We start from the raw sequence: 16010 nt of genomic DNA, 5'->3' as shown, positions 1-16010 counted from the left end.
AATGAAAAGTGATGAGTTAACACCTCTTATTATACATTAAGCGATCTTATGAATAGTCAGAGGGTTATAATAGTACACTTAAGGCGAGCAAACGTAACAAAACATCCTTCAACTTCAAGCCAAGGAGAAATTAAACTGCGGCCGGAAAGTCTGGGACGAGCTCTGCCATTACAATACAAGACTTCTCTCAGGGTAGATTGGGAAGGGGTCTTTGTCAACGCCGAGTCCGCAGACGAGTCACGCGAATTATATTTCTTGTAATTTATAAGTACTTTTCCATCCGTCTTTTTCTTTTCCAAAGACTTCAAGGAAAAAAGTTTTAGTTTCAATCATATCTGTTCGCACTAAAGATTGTGTCCCCCACAACAAATATGCTTACTCATCAGATTCTTCAAGTCGAAGAATCAAACTTGAGTTTAAAAAATTGCACATGTTACTAACATACAGGAAATTCAACCAGCTGATATATTTTTTTCTCGACAAATGTAAATTCATCTCTCGTCTGTTTAAAATGCTGAAGAACCGTAACTTTAATATCAGGTTAATATCGTCCTCTTTTCTCTGATATGGCGATTCGACGGGCGGCTCGGCTCACTGTTAGACTGATGAAATTTTTAAAATAACCTGACAAAATTGCATCGCCTGTGAAGTAAAAATATCCTTTTCTCGCATCGCTGGTACGAAGAAGTATATATGGGAGAAAAGGGCAAAAAAGACAAGGATTTGCTTACCTTTGTCCTTCTAGGGCTCAGTTTCTTGCGTTGATCTTCTTTCCCGCATAATCTTGAATTTTCCACATTAGAAGAAAATTTTTGGATTGACACCTCTATTTATCACTAATTAACGCTGACTGCCCAGAGAGTTCAGCTAGCTGACTTACTTTGGACTCAAGCAATCTCACAAAATCTTTAAAAGCAAGGGAAGCGAAAACGTATCAGGACAAGCCGGAAGTTGAAAGCGGAAGAAACTTTCAACCTCGTCCCCAGGGCTTTTTCCTAAAAAAATGGGTGGGCAGGTGGGCCCCACCCATTTTTTTAGGGAAAAGCCCTGGGGACGAGGTTGCAGAACCTTCCAGAAAAGGTAGACTTTCTTTAGGGTGTAGTGGGAAGGGTTGTTGTGAGGTCACGGGTTAAAAAAATGTCATGTTTCAGGACTTTTGACTCTAATTTGCCTGTTCTTGACGTTCAGATAATGGGCGGCGGAGCGGGTTGGCGGCGAGCGTGGGGCGGACAGAAAAGAGGGAATCATGAGGGAGAGACCGCTGCGGCAAATTTAAATCTTCTAGTAAGGGGGTGGGGGGGGGGGGGGGCGGGGGAGGGGGCACGCGCTCATCCAGTCTCTTCGATAAGAGGGGGCTCTACCTCAAAATAATATTTATCTCGGTCGTGGCCTAGCCTGTTCCAGGCGTTCAGAACGGATCCTGGAACAGGCTTCGGTTTGGCCCTAAATTAAGGTAGGGGTCCGGCCCTCCTCCCCTAGATCCGTCATTGGATCTCATTTCCCGTTCCATTCCCGCGCGCTGTCCCCACTACCTCAACGTCTGCAACAGGTTATTTTTCAATAAAACCACAGACCAATATTGTCATAAGTTTATCCATTACTGATTTTCCATAAAATGTTCTCGTGCTATTCCTTAATATGGATTATACGCACTTAGAGCTAACCTGCTTTCCTCAGCCGTTGCTGGCATATTGGTTGACAGGTATTGCTTCTCTGTCTAAAGGTGAATGTTACTCGAGACGATTTCCAACGACGATATTAGCGCAACACAGCGAAGCAATATTGGAGGGTCTCAATGGGGTTAACCGATAGGCGTAAAACGGCCAAAAATTCAGTCGATAGCCGTAAAAATTGAAAAATTTTAACCGTTAGCCGTAAATAGGGTAAAAAAAAGTTAACCGTAAAAGAAATTGTTCCCTAGATTTGCTACTATTAAGGAATTAGGTACTAAACTCACTTATGGTTGCGTTTTTTATTTCCCGGCTAGTGTGGCTCCGTGCGCACGTTAGGTAAAGCGCCTTATAGGTGAAGACCAAGACCCATTTCCATGTCGGCCGCTCTCTCGGGGAACTTATTTTTTTTCCATAGCGAAAGTGTTGCTTCTTGCTGGGGATTAATATTTGCGATTTTCAGAAGGTCGTGCCCTCGAATCACTAGTGAAACAACACGAAGAGATATAACTGTTTGTAAAACAAGTTGCCGATAAACAACATTCCCCTGTTTTTCTCTGACGCTACGGTAGACATTGCCATGCCTAGTCCCTGTACGGCGTCTTCCCACGCAATTTCGGTCAAGGCATTTCGGTGGCGAACTCGCTCGGACCACGTGACCCGAAACGAATTAGCCGCGCGAAATAATAAGGCCTACGGACAAGGCAAAACAGCTGACAGTGGTTCCGTACAGTCCTTCGCTACCATTAAAAACACTGGACACGGGAATTTTATTATTGGCCGTTTTCACACTAGAACTAGAAACGGATTATCCGTCTGAGACTAGCCTGTGTACAGTCGCCCCCTTCCCGACAGACACCCTCTCTCCGATTTTTTTTCTGAGGGGAAGGAGCGGCTGTACACAGGCTATCTGGAACGGATAATCCCGTCTTCAAACTGTCCGTCGAAGTTGAAGGATAAAGTCAGGCGGATTGTTCATGCAAAATTTAAACTATTCCATTTTCAAATTAGGACGTTTTACCTATCTGACGCGAATCATCAAACGGATAATCCGTCTTTAGTGTGAAAACGGCCATTTCTGTTGTAATGAATGTCGCGCCCCGGCCTTGAGAGTAGGCATTCGCGTGTCGCTTTGCTTTTTCACAAAGATTATTTTTAAATTGACTATTGACATTTTTATGTGTAAAATAATATTAGAAGTGGAATACTTTATAAAAAGTATGATTTATCAAATGTTAAAATTTTTCAAAAGAATAGCTTATTTCATATCCCGAGATGATCTTAAGACCTTTATTTTGGTTTAAAGATACAAAAAATACAGGTTAATTAACATTTAACTTTTTTAAACAAAAGAAGTCAATTTTTAACTTTTTTGTTAACCGTAACTGAAAAAAATTAGCCGATAGCCGTAAAAGAGCCAAAATTTTAGCCGATAACCGTAAATGCCACCACCCCATTGAGACCCTCATATTGTTGCGACATTGTTTTGAGAGGTTACAACATGGTTCCAACATTGCAACCCAGTGTTGGGTTGAAAATCGTGGTTGCGAATCGTCCCGTGTAACATCACCTTAAAGCACAAATTATACCGCTTCTCTGTTTGGATCAATGTTACAGTCTCCGGAGAAAAATAATGATTTTTTTTTATATCCGGCCTTTTATATCTGAATCGAAGAGATTTTACAAAAGTACCCAGATATGTATGTTCCGCCTGTTAGCATTCCTTAAATATCTTCTTCTTTTTGCTGCCGCTCCCAGTTTGACTAATTACTATTTATCGTATTTTTTTTTGGATTTAATGATATTTCGAAGTGAGCCCTCTCGATGAGTCTTTTATTACTCTTAGGGCAAACTTCGTCAATAAAATATGTTTAAACAAGAACGCTCTTAGTAGCGTTGAGTCTCGCTTGTTTGGAGATGAGTTTTAATGTCAAAGGCCCCGGTGCCGTTATACTACTTTTTCGTTTGGAATACAAAACGAGTGTTGTATGTCATAATGTATATACTCAAAAAGTAAAAATTGCAAGGAGAGACAGACTGCACATCTTAGCCTCAAACCGGTGTGAAACCTTTGAAAACCTTCTACATATTGATATTGCTCCATTGAGGAGTACTCTTTCAGGGATTCTACACTCGAAAAATTGAACGATGACTTTTATCGGTATCAGGGGCCTATGACTCTGTCAGTATAAATACACATAGCTTCTTTGTGCCGGACCAAGACACGGCTCGGTACAGTATATGTTCAGCACAGGAAAAAAGTGTAAGTTGGATAGAACGTTATACAACACACAGTAATTCAGTTCGCGCGTATTCCTGCTGAATTTGTTGTCCGTTTTATAAGATATCAATATCGCATGAAAGTAATGACATTTTCCATAGCTGCTTAGTATCTACTTTTAATATCTCCGTACAGTCTCAGAGTACAATATTTAGAGTTGTACACAGCATGCATTTTAGATAGATAGATAGATAAATAGATAGATAGGCAGATAGGCAGATAGACAGACAGACAGACAGACAGACAGACAGATAGATAGATAGATAGATAGATAGATAGATAGATAGATAGATAGATAGATAGGTAGGTAGGTAGGTGGGTAGGTAAGAACCTTAGTTTATGGTACAATAAAAAGATCAGCATTGCTGGTGGGGTTGTGCATACAACAATTACAAGAAAAATAAGGAGTACTGAAAGCAAATGTATACTTAATCAAAGAAAGCCTATCGTCAACTCGTGGGAACATTGTTTAGAAAATGATCAAATGGTTATCAACTCTGGTTTTCCCACAGTAAATTGTAGGAAATGATAGAAATTCAGATTGTTTATCCATGTACAATATATTTAATACTATCTTTGCTCTGCAAACACAATACTTTTCTTTTTGTTTATTGCATTTTATTAAATAACGGTTATTTAGGTACATATTTATAGAAAAACAACAAAACAAATAAGCAAACAAAACAAACCAAAAACGGGAAAAAAAGAAAGAAAGAAGATAAAAAAAAGAACGGTACAAAGCAGGACTTGAACCCGGGAACCTTCGGCTGTATGCGACTTTACTATACCACTACACCACGAAGAAAAACTCTTTAACTTAATGCGTTATTCATGGCACTTCCGCCAGCAAATTCGTTCAGTATGATCGAGCTGCGTTAACCGAGCTATTGACAGTGAAAAAACAATGTCAACGCATTTCATGACAACGAATGAAAGAAAATTTGTGCTTTACAAAGCCGATACATGTGCTTTACAAAGCCGATCGTCAGCGAAGTAGGAGGCAAAACATATGTTTTCTTATCTCGATTTCTGCTGTTATTTTGAAGCTAATGGTCAAAATCACATCCATTTTCGGCCCATACAGGTTCTTAAGAATAGCATGGCATGACAATTTCTTACTTTCAGATCACTTTCCAGCAAGCTGGAATTTGTATATCCCTTGTGATCTTTCGGAGTCAGAAGAGTAATTGCTCATTTTCTTGTCAAGTTTAACGCCTGGACGAGTCAAAGGCTCTTGAAATCCAATCCCCAAGTTAACCATCGTACTCATTTGAAAGACTCCTACGTGTCTTAAATTTGGTAAGACCTCTAACCGTGCTGTAGAAAATTTGCCATAAAGAAAACTCTGAGTCTGAGCAGCGAACGCCGAACGATGCACGCTCTCAGCGAAGAATTTGATCCCACCGAACTTCAAGAGCGCGTGCTTCTTCGGAAGCGATAGATCTTCGCACTCTCGAGTTCGGACCCGATTAATTACGAAGTCCGTCTACTACGAGTGAGCGAGTGACTCATTTGCATATCCCTGTCCCTGCAATAACTCGTGGTACGCTCGCGCGTCCCCACGAGTTAAAAATTAAAAACCGTTAAAAGTTTTTTCTTGTATTACAGTATCACCAGGATAAAGCGTTTCATTTTCCCGGAAAATTTCACTTTCTCGTCAAAACAATCACTGACTCAGACAGACTCGGATTAGTTTACTTGAATTTAGCGTTCAGTACAGCGAACGGGGTTATGCTCTGTGAAATTTATCTACAGTCTGCGGCCCAAATCATCACTGATCCACGATTTATTTATTTATTTTATTTTCAAGTTCTTTTTAACCGATCCTTGATCCCTGATTTCTCGATCCTCGATCCTCGATCCTGATTTTCCAGTAAACCTTGAAGTTTTGCTCATTAAGATTATTCTTTTTTTTTTCGACCACTGAAGTGATCAGTTGTTCCAAAATAATCAACGCTTTCAAGCCATAGAATTCTTGGACCAACCCGTTCCGGAAAAGCTCGATATGGGATTTCTATTGACTATGGACACGAAGTGCTGCAAGTAGAGTGTGCGGTTAGTCAAGTTCAAAGCTACCCGTGACACGTTAGGGTGGATTTCCACTGATGCGTTTTTGGCTCCGCACGTTAACGCACGTAAATTTTAATCACGTAAATCAAATAGAGGTAAGACATAAAGTATTGAGATTAAACGTCAAATTAAGCGAGTTTCTACTTTTACGCTTACATAATTGTACGTGCAGCCTTTCATACATTGCCTTTATTTTATTTGCGAACGCAAATTGTACGCACGTGCGCTCGTAAAAATTACGTGACAGTGGATACTTCATATCTCAAGAATTTATGAAGTGCAACACGACTTCACATCGTAACAACTGCGAAAATCTATCAATTAAATACATAAAACAAAGTGAATCTATTTAACCGTACATTTCCTGTAATTGCGACAATATTGTGAGAAACGTAACGCCTTTAAAAGCCACAAAGTCCTGAGGATTTCCCCGCTATAATATTTTCTCATCCTGCTTGGGGATGTGCCTGCATGTCGTGCATAATTACACGAAAATCAAGGGCCTCCATTCGAGGAAAATTACGTCATTACCAAACTTACATGCGTCATTTCAGTCATCGCCGAAATAAACTGCATTCTCATCACGAGACTCATTTCCATACAAAGAAAGTCGTCACGATTCTTATCCCCAGTTTCCACGGTCTTCGCTAAGAACGCGGGGTCTACAAACTAGGTCCCACCAAAAAAAAAAAAAAAAAAAAAACGTTCGCATTTTAAGAGTCTCGCTCTTGCTCAAGCAAGCGAGACTAATAAAAAGGTATATGCTATACAGGACTGCCTTGTATAACGCCACAAGGCTCTCCAACCACTCCATAGCCCATAATACTTTTTATCACGTTAGAGGGCACTCCAAAGGTATAATCTTGATCCCTGAAATACCCTATTTCCTAATGTTTATCTAAGCGAGACTAAATGGTGTGTTAAGCCCTTGTAATACAGAGAGTCGGGAATAAATAATGCTCCGCACTCGCTTGCATCAAACAGGTGTTCAACAGGTAAAGAGTATGTACACGCATCGAAGTAAGGCAAAGTTCGGTTATTTACATGTTGATCACATCAACAATTGTTGGTTTGCACGTGACGTCACGGTGGTGTGTTGGTGGTCGAGAACAAAAAGCATTTCTCTCCTCTGGGAACTAAACTCTATTTTCATGTAAATTCTTCGAAAAAAAATCTGTTGTATTGACCACCAACACACTACCAACATAACCGCCTTCTGACGTGGTTGCAAGCCAAGAATTCGTCTCGGAAAGACTCGCATGTGAAAGGAGTTAGAATGCCTGTCGGAGAGTAGGTTTAAAAGTAGACTGCAAAACAGTTCGTATTTTTGCGTATTCAAGTACACTGTACGCACGAACAGTTTAACAAAAAGCTGAAAACGGAAAGCGAGGCTGGGGAGAGACGCTAGGTTTTTTTCTCCCGCCCCACTCACCCGTAGGGCGTGTGAGGCTCCCGCGCTTCGCGCGCGTGAGTCTCTTACTCTGCTCTTTTCTCCTGTAAACCAATTTAAAGAAAAAAACCGACTGTTGTGCAGTCTAGTTTAAAAGCCCCTAAACTGAGGTTCTAAAGAAGACCAATCTGCGAGTGTGGCTCAAGCTTTAATAATTTAATCACTCAAAGATGACATAGCGAAAATTTTGTGAAAAAAATTGATCCCCTTAAAGGATAGCCTGAATTTCAGACGATTACGTCGAGTCGTTTTCACTCCCTCGGCAACTGAGGGAGTACAAACGACTCGAAGTAATCGTCTGAAATTCAGGCTACTTAAAGGAAGTTCTTCGTATCAAATGCTTCTTTCCCTCTTCTTCTCGTTTGACGGAGAAATGGGACTGCATTGTACTCCTCCTTCAGGACACTTTAATTGTGAAAGGAGTTTTCCTTATGTCTTTTGAACGGGGAGGTAGCTCGTAAGCATTCATAGCCCTTGATCTGGTCAAGCACAGAAACTAGTGGCGACTTTAAGCAGCGACGCACGTCAAACGGAAGTGAGCCTTTTTCTCTTTTAATATACCTTGACGCTACATAATTTGTATTGCTGAGTGTCTTTACTCTTATAAAGACATGGATAATAGTGACAAGGACAATTTGCCCAAAAAATATCACGGCTCAAGAGTGCAAGTCCACTTCCGGTTGACATGCGTCGCTCAAAAACGTTGCTGCTAAACTCTCGAACTGTTTCATTACTTGACCTTAAGCCTGCGCCACAAACGAAACTATACTTTGATTAAGTCCCTCTGCGGGGAGGGGAGCTCGTATATAGGCTGCCCAGATTATTCAATCTGTCCGTTGTACAAGTAGCCTGCATCGCAGGAAACGTAACTTAACCTCGGTTAGTAACGTCTACCAAACAGCCCCGAGATCCTTATTCTGGGCCCCCAAAAGACTCAACGAATTACCGGAAGTGCGTTTTGAATTTCCTTTTCAACCTGATTGGCAAATTGACGATGGCATTTTTACTTGTACCACTGATACCCTGAAGGATTAAATAATCGGGCCAGCCTATACATGGGTGATAGAATTAATATTAATGGTTGACGAAATCATTCACCACATTCAACTTGCACGCTTTTATTAAAAATCACTGTCAGATACAAGTGTAAACTGGCATTAGGGAGCTTACGAATCGACGACTTTCGAACGACGCCGCCGCTGGGTCTCGTTATGGTTCTGCGTTGCCGTCTTGTAGAAATTTGAATTTACGATTCGTAGTAAAGACGACGACGTTGGTGCGCGCGGCAGGCAAATCTTCCCGCGGTTTCTGAAGTTTGTTTTCTTCTTTTCACAAGTAAGCTTGTTCGTTCAACCAAAATGTCTAAATTCATAAGAGAAACGTGAGCTCGTATTGCAGACGCTTATGGAAACAGATTTATAAAGGACGAGTATTTCATTGTATTTGTACTTTTATGCGTTTCGTCAACATACTCAGAGTTAACTACGGATTTAGACGAGACAACAAAGGACCAATGCAAGGCGCGTTTATATACAGGGAGGGCATTAATAAACTTGCCGAACAGCTGTAGTTACTGTGATGAGATAACCACTTGCAATGGTCTGATTGTATTTTTGGTACCATCTTGCCAATATGGTTTCACTCGGTGTTAATTTATGTTTGTCTACAGCTAGCTATGGTGTTGATTCTTCGGGTGGTTATTCCAATGAAAAAAGACAAACAAATCGAAAACATATGTAAAGAACATGTCCCTAATGTGATACTTGAATTGTCTCGAAAAATCCGCTGAAGTATGTAGAGCTATGTAGGGAAAACTTTGAAAATTAGTCTCACGTCCTGCTTTTTCTAGGACGCCGGCGAATCGCTGTCAACAACGGCGTCGACTTTGGCGCGACGCCGGCAAGTGCCCAGATAAGCATGCGCAGTAAGCCTGTCACGCAGTCCAACGGCGTCGTCGTGCGAAAGTCGTCAATTCGTAAGCTCCCTATTAAGAGTGGAGAACGCCGTTCTGCGCCTGACAAAGGAAAACGTGTGGCTTTCGATAGTCCGTTAACATTCGGCCTTTTTGAGTCACTTAAATACATTGTCTTTTACTACATAAAACGACGGGTTCGATGTCCCTTTCTTGGGGCCTGCATAACACAGTACACTTAGTAAGTGACTTATTTGCGTAACGGAGAATGCCTCCGTAGCAAGCGTTTCCGCCCGAGTCCGCTTCTTCCGTTTCTCCGCTTTCGTTCCAACATTCGCCAACAAACTCGCGTGGAGACGCTTGCTAGTAGGCTTAGGCCCGTTTCAAACGTCGTGCTACAGGCGTTCTAAGCTGTCTCAACTTCAGTTCGACTGTAGCACGACTTGGTTTCAGACGTCGAATTTTACTACGTCAAAAAAAATTACCTTTTGTTGAAAACAAAATTTTTTTTTTTCAACAAAAGGTAATTTTTTTGACGTAGTAAAATTCGAAAAGCGGATTAGTGAACCTTTAAAATGTATTCTAATGTATTTATAATTTATGAATTGAGTTCGGCACGGCAGTAGGACGACGTTTGAGACCAGTCGTGCTACTTCTGCGCTAAATTCGAATTTAATTCAATCAATTGAATTCGGCACGGCAGCAGCATGACGTTTGCATGGGGGTGTCTTCCTTGCTAGGAAAACTGTCAGGATCTTGTAAAAGTGACAGCAGGATTTAGTCTATTAATAAAATCCATTTTTAGACTGCATATCCTGTATACCTCATGCCAGGTCAGCAAACGTCCCCACACCCCAGGTCTCCGGGACTCATTACCCCCACCTTACATTTTCTATATAGTGTCTTCATAAAACTATAATTTGGATGTTGATTAAGTAAACAAACCCTTCTAACGAGTTATTAATTTAACCTCTAAAATTAAGGAAGCTTGATTACTACGTAGTCAATAAACAATTTCAAGCTTCGCGCCGAAGGTTTACACTAACAGTACACCATATTACTTTAGGGCTACAATTGAAGATTTGTCTCAGTAACTGTATTCATAAATTGTATCTATTCATAGACCACATCTTCATTAATAAAGAAGCTGCTATGCAAATGAGGCTTCTCTTTTTGAGGGGGGGAGGGAGGAGGTATACATGTATCTACAAATATCTGCTTGAGAGTGTACTGTAAGAGAAATTAACACTTTTTTCAAGTTCAATTCTGAATCTGAATTATTCACAGCAGCCACTAAGGAGTTTCTATACTAATTAAGATAAATTTCAAGTCTCAACTTCAAAAGTCTAGACGACTTAATATTCACAGGAAGTTAATGTACGGTTCTTTTATCACTCGCCTTACCATGAATTCAGAAATTCGGAATTCAGATGTGACTGGTTTTCAGTAACCACCACGGCGGTTTAATTTTCAGCTGAGGTCGTTTTTCTTTGACGGCCTCCTGAACATACTTCAAATCTTCTGCTGAACAATTTCGATGCCCAATATAAACCTCACAAAGTTGTTGCTGTTCAATCAAGTATGGGACCATTGATCTTACTGCGTGTCCCGGTGGATTCTCCATCAGGGTCAAATATCGAAGATCAGGAGTGAATTTCAAATTCTCGAGCAAATCAGACAAGTCAGCTTCACCTATATCTAAGCCTCCAAATGCAAGTTCTAATACTGTCAAGTTGGGAAAGAAACACAGGTTGTTCGCAATCGAACCAAGACTTCCTCTGGCACTGACATGAGTGATGGACAATTGAGTCAAAGAAGAGGGTCTGCTAAATCTGCCAAACAGCGCCTCCATTTCCTTTTGTTGTGAACTGCATCCATCCGAGCCCTTTATCCTCAGTGTTCGTAAGGATGATAATTCAGGCAGCGACCGACCAAGCGCCTCGGCTACTGCTGACGTCAGGTTCATTTTACTCAGTTTCAGTTCCTCGAGAGTCTTATGGTTAATACCGTCAATCAATCTTGTTACCGCTTCATCGGAGCACTCCGTCCAGCTCTTTATCGTCAGGTTTCGCAAGGCTGATAATTTAGGCAGCAACTGAACGAGCACCTTGGCTACTGCAGGCGTCAGATTGATTTCTTCCAGTTTCAGTTTCCTGTAAATATTATTGTGATCAAAAACATCAATCAATCTGGTTATTGCTTCAGCAGAGGAATCAGTCAAGCCATATATCCTCAGTCTTGGTAACGACCATATGGGACCTAAACCTGCAGCCAAACGGTATCCATCCGAGGTACGTATCCTCAGTTCTTCCAAAGCTGATAATTCAGACACCGACTGACAGAGCGCCTCGACTACCACTGATATCAGGTTGATTTCACCTAAGAACAGTTCCTTCAGAGTCTTGTGCTTGATAGCAGCAACCAATCTTACTACTGCATCAGTTGAGCATTTAACCAAGGAAAGGCAAAGACAAGTGACGTTTCCAAACCTTGGTAACAAAGATGCAAGCTTTACCGCTCCCGTTGATGTTAAGGCACAAAACTTAATAAACAAAGAGCACCTGTTAGGATTTTGTACTTGCTCCAAGAGATGACAAAAAGAGTCATGAGCATGGGAATCGTTATAATCGAAGTTGTCATCATCAGAATCGTCAGAATCGAAAATGACATCATCGAAATAGCAATCAATGCGTTCCAAATTATTGCAATGTTTGATAACCGAACCAAGACTTTCCATGGATAATCGAGTACTGTAATACCCAAAAGTTTTCAGGAATTTCACACATAACTGTCCTGAAGTTGAATGTACTGCATGAGGAGGAACAACACTGTCAGTGAATAGCCTGGTGTGGTTCTCGCACCCCAGTTCCAACTGTGTGATGTAAAAGAAGACCTGGACGTTACGGAAACAAAGTACTGAGGAAAAATCGCACTTACAATGACCACAAATATAATTGAATTTTTCTAGAAATTCTGCAACTTTAAGAAATTTAGAACCTTTTGTAAACAGTATTTTAACCATCTTGTTCAGCGTTGGGATTAGGTTTCCGCCTCCTCCGTACCCCAGAGCTCTGATGCGTCGAGATTGGTCACCTTCAGTCAAAACCAAAGACCACGAGTTTGTATCAATCACCTTTTCCAAGAGGAAGTTAGGGAATGAATCGGAAACAAGAAGAATACTCCCAAGCGAATCCAAACAAGAACTTGAAAACTCAGCTTCTGATTCAACCTCTGCAAATGAAAATAAAACCAAATCTCTGAACTTCTCCTGACGCTCAGTGACGTCACTCAGTGGCTCGTCTGTCTCGTTCTCTACGTCCGGTATTGCCTTGGATAAATCCAGCGACGGATCCGAGATTCTGACAGACTTCAAATGCCTGAATACCGTCGATGCTCCATCTTTACTCAGGCCGCATATAAACTGGAAAACATTCTCTAAAGCCAAGCACTCCTCCAACTTCACTCCAATTTCACCGAGATTTCCGCCTTCAGGTATACATCTGTAGGTGACGTACCATGCGGCCAGAAACTCTTGGATGCTCTTGTGAATAAAGGAGACCAATCCAACTGGTCGTAGGGTTTCTGAGTATTCAGTGATTTGAAGCAAACCGATGAAGACGCTTTCGTCACAACGAACTGAATCGGACAACTGACCGTATTCAAACAACTGATCATCGTTCAGAAGACCTTGTAAAGCAACTTTACCCATTTCAGAGAGGAGGTCTTCGAAAGATGCTACTTCCACATAACGACGTGACGACTGCTTGCTATGGCTGTGATTTACAACGAACTCGATAATATCCAAATACAATTTAGTTTTAGTTTTTGGAAAGTGTTTTGACCTTTTCCACAGAGTACAGAGAAACAGAAGAAGTAAAGGGACTTTCGCCAGTTCGTTTAGCTTTCTCTCATACAAGTGCTTTCTCAAGTTTGATACTTCCTCGTCGCTAAGGAATCTTCGCATAAAGTCATTTCTGTCCACTTCGCTAAACCCCGTGATTTCAGCTTGCAGATCTTCACCTCCTCGTAGCTCGTCAGCTTTTGAAATACGAGTTGTTATCAATACACGGCAGTTTCTTAGGCTTTTTCCAATGAAAATCTCGTATATTTCTGAATTGCATCCACAGCGGTACTCGTCGTAGCCGTCAAAGATAAGAAGAACTTTTTGTTGATTGTTAGCGATATAATCAACAAGGCCTTCTGTCATATACTTGTCCTCCTTTGCGAACACATTAGAGAAACTTATGACATCTTTAAGGCTTTGACATTTGGATACTTCTTTGAGATTCACAGCAACCACAAGCTCAAAATTCTTCAGAACAGCTGCTTTCTCATCACTAGTCTTCTTATTAACTTCAACCCAATCAACAAGCAGCTTCTTAACAAACGTACTCTTTCCAATTCCCGTCTGCCCTTGCACGAGTATTCTCTTTGGAATGGCGCCGTCCTTGTTTGCTTTGAACAGGTCACTGTAATGCTTCAGTTCAGACTGTTTTGGTCCAGCTGGGGTTTGTTCGTCTTTCACCCAAGACAGTCGAGTGTAAATCTGGTGAATGTCAACAACGGCTTTTTTACTCCAAACAGAAGTGGGCACAGTTGCTGTTTTTTGGTAATGATCTTCTAGTTTGCTTCGACAGGAGTTCAGGTCGAACGATTTCATACATGAGGTTTCTGGGGGAAAAAGAAATTCAGTCAGTAGTCAGTAGCACGCCTGACAACACGCCGTTAGACTAAAACAAAAAGCTTAGCTACCATAAAACACGTTAAAGCGAATTAAAACACTGACAAAATAATTATTCACATACAAAAAACCGAACAACCTGTCTTTAAATCTGACGGAAACGGTTAAGTTTTCACTTTACACCTTATCTGAATGATAAAACCCCACTAATTATGTTAAAAATGAACATATCTAGAACTTGAAGCCGTTCAACTAACCGCAGTCCTGTTTACACTCTGCCGCGTTTCGGATATTACACTTTAATTAAAACAAAATGTCTCAACCCGTCTATTAGACTTTAATCACCCCTCGACTGTGCACAGGTTCACCGCCGTCAAACGAAAGAAATTTGCGAAAGCTAAGCAAAGTGCTTCAAAGTCAGGGCTGTTAAATTCTCATTTTAAAATGAATCTTGATTTTCTAAACTTTTTGAAAGTTTTCTTTATAGACGCCGAGAGGAGAAGGATGATTTTTAACCCTGAGAGCATAGGTCTATAGCCCCTCCTTAAAGTGGTCGAAAAGTTTCATAACTCCTCTATAAAACAAACACTTCCATTAGTGCCTGAATCAGTATATATTAAATAAACACATTAACTTAAAACCAAGGGCCTCTCTTAAACTTAATTAGTAAACAACCTGAAGGTCAGGACAAAGTCCAAATTTTTAAGATACTTTTCAGATGTGTAAGGGAAGAGAATGATAATCAACTAGAGCTATTTGACCAGGTTATTCTTAGGTCTCAAGATCGGCCACCACGTAGCGAAGCCGATTCTTAGAGCAAAACGAGAACAATAATGGCTCAGTCAATTCCAATTCCCCCCGAGCATTCGTCAGTTTTCCTTAGGAAAGCTGCAATTGTCCAACACTGGGTACAGCAGATTCATACAAAAACTCCAGGGTGCGGCAAAGGAGTGCAAATTCCTCACCCTGGGAACGAGGCAAACGGTATGCGTCCTTCAAAAGAGGCTAAAAATCACACGCAGCGCGTAAGTGGTCGAAACAGTTTTAACTTTACTTGTGAAAGTGAAACATAATAATAAAGTCCTTGATAAAAATGTTTGCTAACAAAGCTAATTTTAATTCCATTTTTTGCAATGCCTCTCAACCCATCCTTTTCCATAGCCTTAGTATCAGGTCTTCCTAAGGGGGTGGGGGAAAGGAGATTCCCTCTCTCTCTCTTTATCGCTTCTCTCTTATCCTTTCCTCAGAAACGCCTGAGAACTCAGGCTATTTTTTCACAATGGGGTGCTCTTCTCTTCAAAATCCGCTACTTTCTTCTGGTTGGCGTTCGGTAGAAGGCGATAACATTTTGATTAAACAGAATGTCTTGAGATACCACGTCTATCTTTAAGGTGGCTCGATACAGTTTTTCAGGGTGAATACCTCCCAAGTTTGAGCATAAACTACGTCGCCAAAAACAAAGTTTTGGAAAAATTGCCACCACAGTTGTATTAGATAAAGATGAAAATTTGTTATGATCAGGGTTGCAACGGCATCGGAGTTGTTATAGCAACGAAATGACGCTATTACCTATTTTACTATTATTTCGAAGAAAGAAGGATTTGATTAGTATGTATCGAGGCGCTTTTGTTAGCGGTTTTGTAAACATTTTGGTCTAGTTTAACAAATTAGCGAATAATTTTTAAACCGCTTGATAGAGTTTTTAAAAAAATTAAGTTTCTTGAGATTAACCTTCCTTTTATATGACCTTTTAGTTTCAAGATTATTGATATATTGTAAGGTAATAAAATAAGGGCTACAATTCGTTACTTTTTTATCGGAAGTTTCGTCATTACAAGTGAAAGCCTCTAATTATTCAAGGCATTGTCTCCAAGTTTCATTTTCACGTGAACAGCAGTAACTAACAATGCATTTGAAATATGTAAAAATGCTAGCTATTGTTGTGC

At 40.6% G+C, this 16010-nt stretch overlaps 1 protein-coding gene across 1 annotated transcript in view; it reads right to left on the bottom strand.

Annotated features, from left to right (window-relative positions):
* Nucleotides 1-10809: 10809 nt before the first annotated feature.
* The window catches only part of LOC140921917 (uncharacterized), a 39884-nt gene continuing 34683 nt past the window's right edge, over nt 10810-16010 (bottom strand). The window contains exon 6 of the mRNA XM_073371915.1: nt 10810-14054. Within this exon, the coding sequence (XP_073228016.1) occupies nt 10810-14054 (3245 nt within the window). The remainder of the gene's footprint in view (nt 14055-16010) is intronic.

Source organism: Porites lutea, chromosome 12 (assembly GCF_958299795.1).
Source record: "Porites lutea chromosome 12, jaPorLute2.1, whole genome shotgun sequence".
NCBI classification, from domain to species: Eukaryota; Metazoa; Cnidaria; class Anthozoa; order Scleractinia; family Poritidae; genus Porites; species Porites lutea.
This window is presented reverse-complemented; position numbering and strand designations above follow the sequence as displayed.